The sequence below is a fragment of the Peromyscus eremicus genome, chromosome 2 (genome assembly GCF_949786415.1).
Source record: "Peromyscus eremicus chromosome 2, PerEre_H2_v1, whole genome shotgun sequence".
NCBI lineage: Eukaryota > Metazoa > Chordata > Mammalia > Rodentia > Cricetidae > Peromyscus > Peromyscus eremicus.
Window position 1 is genome coordinate 149,872,288 of NC_081417.1, and position 9,935 is coordinate 149,882,222.

Genomic DNA, 9,935 nt, shown 5'->3' on the forward strand with positions numbered 1-9,935 from the left:
ACATAGATAAAACACAGTACCACAAGGACATAAACCAAAATGCTAATCATGTTTCCTGTTTTCCCAGATGATCCTACATTTCAGGTTGTGTGTTTTCAAATCTTGGGCTGTGGGGCTGGGGTTGTGGCTCAGGGATAGAGTGCTTCCCTAGCTTGTCAGAGACCTTGGGTTCCATCCCCTAGACCTTGAAGGTGCTTGCCGAATCCCCCATTCTAGGTACATGTTTCCTTTTTTATCAAAAATCTGGTGGGGATCCCAATACATTAAATAAAAAAGTACAGCCCCAGAGTCGTAGAAAAGAGGAAGCGGGAGGCACGCGGGTCAATTCCCCAGGAGCTGAGAAAGGCTGGGTAGGATGGGTTGGGGGACCTAATATAAGGGACTGCCTACGTAGTGGGGGACTTCTAACGACTGCCTGACTCACTCTGTGCTGGAACCATGAGACTTGCCCTGCTGTGTGGGCTGCTGCTGCTGGCTGGTGAGTAGGGACAGGTGTGAGGCTGGGGAGGAAGCAGGATTGAAAGTAGATCCCGGGTGTCTCATTCTAGCTAGACTGGACTACTCTGATCCTCAGGACACTAGCACTCCAGTCCCCAACACTTCCACCATCAGCAAGGAGTCATCAAAAGCTGCCAGACACCTAGGACCATGCCTTCTGGTCTGAGCCAGAGAACTAGGGGAGATTGAACTGTGTGGCATTCTGGGAAGAGGATCCCTCTCCCATTGGCAGGAAAGGGATCCGGGGACAGTTTCTACTCACTCTTTTGAAGATCAGATGTAAAAGCATGGCTGCTTGCACATTGGCTTCCATTTTCTTAATTCATCTCCAAATACATGATTTTATAAGAGGTCTTTCATTTTTTAAAAAAAGTGATTTTATAGCCGGGAGGTATGGCACACGCCTCCAATCACAGCACTAGGGAGGCAGAAGCAGGCAGATCTCTGACTTTGAGACCAGCCTTGTCTATAGAGAGAGTTCTAGGACAGCCAGGGCTACACAGAGAAACCTTGTCTCAAAAAAACAAAAAGGAAAAGAAAAAAAAAGTGAGTTTATGTTGTCTTGGGACACACGGACACACACACACACACACACACACACACACACACACACACACCGCACCCTTGAGAGGGACACTTGCTCAGGGTGACAGTGAAGCCCATTCACAAGCATGCCATGGAGCTTCCCAAATTTATCGTTCAGCACAGAGACAATGTAATGCAGATCTTCAACTGGTGCCCAAGGTAGATTCTGTTTTTGCAGTTAGTTGCTTTGGGGTCCTTCATCGTGGAATCTGAGACTTTCTCTAATTCCAGATGGCAATTCTACATGATTCCTGGGGACCTAGGGTCATTTATCAGTGAAGTCAAGGATTAGCTAAGCCTCCCTCTAACACCCCTTAGCCAGGAGCTCTGTGCCACACACAGAATCACACACAGACTCACACACAGAGAGGACACCACCACCCACACAACAACCAGTCATTCCTAATCACAACCCAGGGCCACCTGCTTAGGACCTCCTCTTTGTCCACTGCACGAATGCCTTCCAATGCTCCATTTCTCACACCAGGATCCTCCAGCATGGGCCTTGGCTCTCCTTAATATTTACGCTGGGCCTGAAGAAACTCAGTGCGATGCCAGGCCAGGACCGGACTGCTTGGTCCCGTCTCCCCTAAGCCTCATGGCTGCACCTGACCTGCATTCCCTGCATTCCTGACACATACTTCTTCACCTTGTCTGTTTCTCCCAGGTTTTCCCTGAATTCATCGATTCCATATATTTTACCTCTCCTAATTTAACATAATGTGTTCCTCTCTCCCAATAAAGCAGATTTCCCTTAAGATCAATTCTAGCCAGCAGCTACGAGGCCTGAAATGAACAGCATTGATTTCTAAATCACACAGCCTCCCCCAGAGACCTACTGGGCTGCTGTAAAGTGAAGATTTCTCCAGAGAGGAAGGGCTGGCTGTGGGAGGGAGGGTGAGTCAGGGCCCCTTTTCTCATTCCAAGTGGGAAATCAATACCCAGAGATAGAGAAGCCAGACAACATCGGTTTTGATTCTGGCTTGATTGTCTTCCTTCTGTGACCTGGAGTAAGTCAGGGAGCCTCCATTTGCTCGTTTGTAAAATGAGGGTTACAAATGGAATTCCTGGGCTTGGGGGACAGCCCAGTTGGTAGAGAACTTGCCTTGAAAACATACAAACCTGAGTTTGACCCTCAGAACCCGAGTGGGAAATGCCAGATGTGGTGGCATGTGCCTGTAATCCCAGGACTGGACGGGCAGAGACAGGAGGATTGCTGGCCTCATCGGCTTGCCAGTCTAGCCTAATTGGTGAGCTTCGGGCTAATGATAGACCTCATCTCAAAGGCAAGTGGACAACGTTCCCAAAGATAATATATTATGCTGACCTCTGTTCTCTCTACTCAGATATGCATGTGCCCAGATACTCGTAAACACACACAGACACACACACACACATAAAAAAAAAAAATGGAATTCTGGCCAGGTACACTTTTAATCCCAGCAAGAGAGGCAGAGGCAGGCAGATCTCAGAGAGTTCAAGGCCAGCCTGATCTACATAATGAATTCTAGGTCAGCCAGAGCTATATAGTGAGACTTTGTCTCAACAACAACAACAACAACAAAATGGAATTTCCAGCTGGGCATGGTGGCACAGATTGTAATCCAAGCACTTAGGGGGTAGAGGCAAGACGGTCAGGAATTCAAGGTCAGCCTCAGCTACTCAGCAAGTTCTGGATCAGTCTGTGCTGAGACCTTGTCTCTACCCTCCTTGCCAAAATAAAGGATTCCCAGCACACACTCACACACCCATGTACCAACTTTGATTTTCACAGCAGCTCCACAATTATGTAAGATGATAACATTAGAAGAAATCGAGTGAGGAGGAACTGAGAGCCCTCTGGACCACCACTGCCGCTTTTCTGTACATCTAAAACTTTATTTAAAAAGGGATGGAGGGGCTAGAAAGATGGCTCAGGGTTAAGAGCACGTGCTACTCTTGTAGAGGGCCCAAGCTTGATTCACAGCACCCACATTATGCTGCTCACAAGCACCTGTAACTACAGATCCAGGTGATTCTATGCTGTCTTCTGGTCTCTGAAGGCACCTGCACTTATGTGCCCACGCATACACACATACACACACACACATACACACATACACACATACACACATACAGAGAGAGAGAGAGAGAGAGAGAGAAATAATAATAACAAACCTTTAAAAAGGGATGGAACCGGGAAATGAATACCTGAAAGACCTGTTACTAAGGACTGGGTTCCAGTCGCTGTATTTTTTTCTTTTACCTCCTCAGTTCTGGGCACAGAATTCAGGGCTCACACCAGTTAAGCTTGCACTCAATCTCCAGGCTACACTACCCTAGCCAACACTTTTTAAATACCAGGAGCAGTGGCCACTAGTTGCTAACACTGTCATCTCAAGTCCCTTGCTGGGCCCAGCACTGTTGAGCCCCCCACACCGCTCGGGGACCCTGGCACCCCATGACCTTCACCCCTTTCCTTCTTGTTTGGATGTTTGGCAGGTGTGACTCCAACCCAGGGAGGGCTCCTGAACCTGAGCAAGATGGTCAGACACACGACTGGGAAGATAGCCTTCTTCAACTACTGGCCCTATGGCTGTCACTGTGGACTTGGTGGCAAAGGAGAACCCAAAGATGCCACAGACTGGTAAACTCCCCTCCCTGGCCTACTTCCCGCTCTCCTTCCTTCTGTGTTCACTGACTCATTTAGAAAACTCATTTTGATGAGCGTGTACTATGTGCTAGAAACTCGGCTAAGTGCTGGTATAGTCCCAGTCCTCTTGGAACTGGCCTTCTAGCAGGTCCCCAGAATGCCTTGAAGTCCTGACATCTCCCTAACCTGGGTCTAATATCCCACACTCCTTGTTACCATTACACACGGTGTTCTGAAGCCCAAACTCTTTGCCTTTTCTCATTTGATTTTCACAACCTTTTTGAGGGTCAGCCAGAGGAGTCATGTGACCTTTGCCAAGTGTCTCAAGCCCCAGAATTATGTTTCTTCATCTGTGAAATGGGAACGATACCAGTACCTCTGTCATGGGATAGTCATGGGATTACGGGAGAGTATGTGACTGGAACAGGCGTCTGGTGTGTGGGAGCCCTTGACTAGCAGCAGCTCTCATGACCTCAAGGGGACTCAGATGTCTTCGATCGTCCCTGGTGGGCATGTGGGGGGAGCAGGCAGTGACCAGAGTTGACTAGTGACTCCTACAAGTGTATGCCTCTCTCCGTAGGTGCTGTCAAAGACATGATTGCTGCTATGCTCACCTCAAGACTGATGGATGCAGGATCTTTACAGACACTTACAAATACAGCATTTCCCAGGGCAGTATCCAGTGCTGTGAGTAACAGGGTTTGAGGGCCAAGGCTGCAGCTGGGAAGTCCTAGCCCTCCCCGCCTCCAAAGACCCAGTGGTATTACGTAAAACACTCAACACCTGATGCTGTTCCTCTCTCATGGGCAATAGGGGACAGGCAGGAACAGGGTGGGGGTATGGAAAGGACCAGGGGACACCTCACCCTTTTGGTATCCAGAAAGCAGGCCCTCATTGACCAGCTGTGTGCTTAACACTGTTTAACCTCTCTGGAATTCAATGTCCTCCTTGGAAATCTGTCAAACCGAGCCAACAGGAAGAACTTCAGAGGATGCTAGCCACCCCCATTCTCATGGGGGAACACATAGTTATCCCCAATATGGCCTTCCCTTTTACCACTGTTGGACCCCATAACAGCTCACCTTAAGGTTAATGGAACTGTGGACGCTAACACAGATGTTCACCTTGTGGGGACACCCGTTTGCTACCTCGGCTTTGGGAAGGAGCAGTGATCTGAGCTGGGATGACCCCTTGACACAGCCTGGTCCTCTTGCAGGCCTGCGTCTCCCATGCTTCTGCTTGGTGCTGTTTCTTTGGCCGTTCTGTGGCCCTCCACCACCTGCCTTCCCACCTGTCCATTTGGTTTGGCTTTCCCCCTCCAGGACCAGCCTCTCAGTAGCTGCTCAATGACCGTGTAGTGAATGGCTGTGATGATAGGTAAAGGGGGTGTGTCACCACAGATGAGCAGGAACTCTGTGTTGCTTTCAGGACCCCCTCTACACCCCGCAGGCAGTCTCAGGAAGGGACAGATACTGAGCCATCCCTGTTTCTCTTACCCACAGCTGACAAAGGGAGCTGGTGTGAGAAGGAGTTGTGTGCTTGTGACAAGGAGGTGGCCTTGTGCCTGAAGCAAAATCTGAACAGCTACAACAAGCGCCTGCGTTACTACTGGCGGCCCCGCTGTAAGGGCAAGATTCCTACATGCTAGGAGAGCCCACTGTCCGTCTCCTGGATTCCATCCTGTTCCAGGGCATCTGGAGGACTGAAGTCCCGCAGGATTGCTGCCCGACGCCCCAGAGTCTAGTCTCCTGGACCAGCTGGCTTTAAAGCCCTCCTTGCAAAAGGGCCTGGCCTTGAGGACTGGGGAAGCTACGATCTTGTTGCTCCACGTGCTGGGGCCTGGCCTGTTGTTTCTTGTCTATTTGCACTGTCTCTGGGACCTCCTGCTGCAATGTAGGCTGGAGGGCTCCTCCTCTGGAAACCTCTCTGGGTTGGCCCTTCTCTCCAGTTCTAAGGGCTTCTTTGTGCTGGATGTCTGGTGGCATAACGCCCCACGTGTCACCTGAGGCCAGAGTGGTGAGATGTCCCAGGGGCTCATCTCTTCCCAGGACCGGTGTCCTCCCCTGGTTCCCTGCAAAGTTTCTCCAAAGAGCCCTCTCAATAAACCATTGACACAAGAACCCCTGACTCCTATCCCACCTCTAGGGAGACAAGTGGCAGGCAGGTAACAGGAAAGTCCACTGTCTTCATGTTCTTCCTGCCTCCCAGAACCATGGACCTAATTACAAAATGCAGAGCCGATGCCATAGCCAAGGAAAATGTGTGTTCATCGGTGGCAGAATCAGGAGGAGGCATCTGTGGAAGATCAGCCTCCCATCTGAACAAGGATGAGGGTCCTTTTAAAAGGGAGAGAGCAGCTAGGTTTGAGGGGTGCCTCTACTGGGTAGGTAGCCTTTTTGGCTCAAACCGATTCAGCCTACCTCTGTCCCTGCTGCTACTGAGATTGCAGAACTTGGCAAAAGGGATCATCTGGCGGGGTCTGAGCTGGTATTTGCCTGGTAACAGCGGTTTCAGAGAACATCTGTCATGCTTGTGTGATTAGCTGTGTTTCCAGCCACGGGGCTCACCCACACCCTCCAGCTTGTGACACACCGCAACACACGACAGAGCAGTCTTCCCAAAACCCCAGTGAGGCAGAGTACAAAGAATTCCCAGCTACGGCTCTGGGTTCAAGTTCCCACTGTCAAAATACCCACTCTAATGGAGGACCGTGAGAGTAGGAAGCTGTGTGTGCTGGGGACAGGGCCTGCAGTGCACTAAAAACTGCCACTTTATTTATTTTTAAAGTCTAGTAAAAAAAAAAATTCAGGCTTTACATGATAGTATCAAAGGCTGAGTCAAGAAGGTGGCTTGGGAAGCCACGGCAGTACCGTGGTGGAGTTCTCCGGGCCCCAGCCTCTACTAGGCCTGAGTTTCTGTTTAGGTCTCAGTTTCTGATTAGGCAGGTGAGGGAGAGGTTGCACACCAGGCATGATTCAGCACTTACAGCCTCAGCCGATCAGAAATGTATTAGTGTGGCTGCTGCTCGCTTGGCCAATCATGTTTCAGATGACCTAATCCCTCCTGGTTGTCCATAAAAGGAGCCTTCGAGCTTCTCTGGGGGCAGTCATCGGCATGTTGTTGTGTGGCTGAGCCCTGCATGCAGGAATTCTTCTCTCAAAAGATAAACACTCTGGCTTTTGCATACGTCAATGGTGGTCTTTTGTGGGGTCATCTGCCGACCCTAACGGGCTAGTTCAAAGCCAGTGACTAAACACACTATGGAGGGACTCCCTGGTTCCTTGTGTGCAAGGTAGAAAGGACAACAGGAAGGAGATGCCATCAATGTGAGCTCAGCAATGTTGGTGTCCACACAACTCTAAGCACAGTGCCTGAGGGCGTGCAGGGAGCCCTGGGTTCTGTTCCCAGCAGTGCATAAGAGAGATGGTGCCTGCTGTAACCCCAGCACTCAGTGGGCAGAGGCAGAAAGGTCAGAAGCCCGGGCTCATCCTTAGCTACATCGAGCCAGCCTGGGCTACATGAGAGCCTATCTCAGAAAAAAGAAAAAGAGACAGAGAGAGAGTGGGGGGTGGGACCGGAAATGGGGGGTGCAGTGGATGTGGGAGTATCGAGAGCTTGCCTCCCAGATTGGCTCTTGGGTGCCTGGGTGTCTTCAGAGCCTGCTTTTTTTCCTGCCCCTTGGCGGACTGCCCTCTTTCGGTTTTCCTCCTGGGCAGGCTCCCCATGGTTCCATTGCAGTCCTGGTCCTCCAGACCTCTAGAGAGTACAGTGATATTGTCTCTTCCACCTTGAAGCCAACTTTCCCTAGGGACTAGCCACCCCAAGCTTGAGCTGGTACCCTGGTTGGTCCGGACTACCATGAATTTAGTTGTCCCTGAGAAGAAGTGCAGATTCTGCTTAGCACTCCATGGTCTGCGGACATCAGCTTTGAGGCTGCGCCTTGTGTGGAGTACTCCGTGTTGTTACAAAGTAGCAGCTCCCTCTATTTTGAGCAAATGCTGAGGCCGGATGGCAGAATCTTTCTGTGCACACAGACACTGACTGCCACCTGTTCAGCAAGACCCACAAGGCACAGAATGTTAAGCATCTTGTTCGTGCACATAAGGGAGTCTTGCATATGAACTTGTCAAGGTAAATTGGAAAGGAGTGAGCACATTAACATATCAACATCAGTGGGGCTGGGGACATAGCTCAGACAGCAGAGTACTTGCTTAGCATGTGTGAAGCCCTGGGTTCAACCCTCACCAACAAATAAAGTGGAGTGTGGCCCTGAACACCGGTAATCCTAGCATTCTAGAGGTAGAGGCAGGAGGATTAGAAATTCAAGGTCACTGGGAGGTGTTGGCGCATGCCTTTAATCCCAGCACTCAGGAGGCAGAGGCAGGGGAATCTGAGGTCTAGGCCAGCATGGTCTACAGAGTGAGTTCCAAGATAGCCAGGGCAACCCAGAGAAACCTTGTAGGGGGGAGCAGGCAGAGGGGGGTAGTTCAAGGTCATCCTCAACTACCTATTGAGTTAAAGCTAACTTGGGCTAGAGGCTCAAAGGAAAAACAAATAAATGAAATAAAACAGAAAAGAAAAATCAGGCCCAATGAGCTTATAGAACACATCAGACTTGGAAAGGATGTAACTGCATCACCCTTTCCTGGACCTCACAGAAGGAGGGCCAATTGACTGCACTGCCCTTCTCTGGCCATCCTGGTGGGTGGCTCAAGAGAACTTGAATTGCTGCCAGGTCTTTGTCTTGCCCCCGCCTCAGTTTACCTTGGCCCAGCTCTGTGGCTCAGCTGGCCTCCAGCACTTGCCTCCCCTCCTCCCAACAGCTTCTGAATATCTTAGCTGGCCACCTGCGGTGTCTCTGCCTCTGTACCAGCTCTCTGCCTCCAGTAAGGTCTTTGAGCTCCATAGCCTCTTTAACTCCAGCCATTCTGTGCCCTCTTTGAAGTGTGGAGAGCTAATATCAGTACTTAAGATGGGAATAAAATGACCCGTTGTAAGCATTCTGAAACGCCCCTTGGGGCTGCCCAGTGTCCTGACATCGTTTTACGCAGAAGCCTCCTTTAAGGAAAAACCTCTCCCTTCTTCTTCCTCTTTTCCTTCCTCCTTTTCTCGCCATGAGGTGTGCACACCTCTGCTTTCCCTCTTCCCTCCCTTTCTCTTTCTCTCTCTCTTCCTCTCTCTCTCCATCCCTCTATTACCTCTACCCTCATCCCAAAATAAACTTTCCACATGGATGCCATGTCTGCATGGTGTGAGTAAACTTTCCACCGCTCTACCTGCCGCTGCGTCTTCATGGCATGTCTCCCTCACCCACCAGGGCACCTTGGCCCAACCCTCCAAGACCTCCTGCGCCCTGTATCATAACACCCAGGATGGCCAATGGCCATGCTACCAGGGGAAATTAGGATTACTTGGTATACTACAGCTAATGAACCCAATGCATGTTGATGTTGCTCGTGGACTGTGGCTTGTGAATCTATCATGGAAAGACACACATGTGTCTGTGTTTGTGACACTGTGACTCTCTACCAAGGGGCTGTCAGTGTCCCAGAAGACAAGTGGCTGGCAGAATCAGGATAGTAGGGGGCTGCTGCTAGAGTGACAAGCCTGAGCACTGCGATGTGCTAATGGGGAAGACAAGGCATGCGGCAGAGCTGGGCTTCCCTTGCAGCTATATGATCACTGGGCAGGTAAAGACACAGGACTTAGGACTACTATAGGCAGATGGAGCCTCAGGCAGCCACATCTGTGGACCTCAAGGCAAGAGGAGACTTCTTCTGAACAAATTTTCTATTACTGAAACTGGGCAAGAAGCAGAAAAGAGGGAAAGACTCCCAGGGTGTTTGCCCTCCGCTCACCTCTCCTTCAGGAGGAGGTATCTCTTAGGCTCCCGGATCTCTCCAGTCCAGGTCTACCAAGGAACGCCCTATGGGGAAGGGGTGGGCAGCTCGGCACACCTGTCAAACACCCAGGAGCCCTGTCCTTCCCCTCTGCCTCAGACTTAGGTGTTGTTTCCTGCACTACAGAAACTTCAGGAATGAATCAGCTGTTGATAAGGTGCCAGGGCTGGAATTTGAACCCTGAGCTCCCTGGCTGCAGGGCCCTGTCCCACCCTTACTTACTCCTACACTCTTAACTGGGACAGCTTCTGATTCAGTCCAAATGTCCCTCCAGGGGATTAGCCATGCCCACAGACCTTGCTGTGAGTGTGGGGTGGAGT

General features: G+C 50.6%; 1 protein-coding gene across 1 annotated transcript; it reads left to right on the forward strand.

The window, feature by feature from the left end:
• Positions 1-410: 410 nt before the first annotated feature.
• Positions 411-5,611, forward strand: Pla2g2d (phospholipase A2 group IID). Its single transcript, XM_059256221.1, has 4 exons — positions 411-478; positions 3,565-3,709; positions 4,296-4,402; positions 5,218-5,611. Exons 1-4 carry the CDS (start codon positions 439-441, stop codon positions 5,361-5,363), a joined length of 438 nt encoding a protein of 145 aa, XP_059112204.1. The 5' UTR covers positions 411-438; the 3' UTR covers positions 5,364-5,611.
• Positions 5,612-9,935: the final 4,324 nt, after the last annotated feature.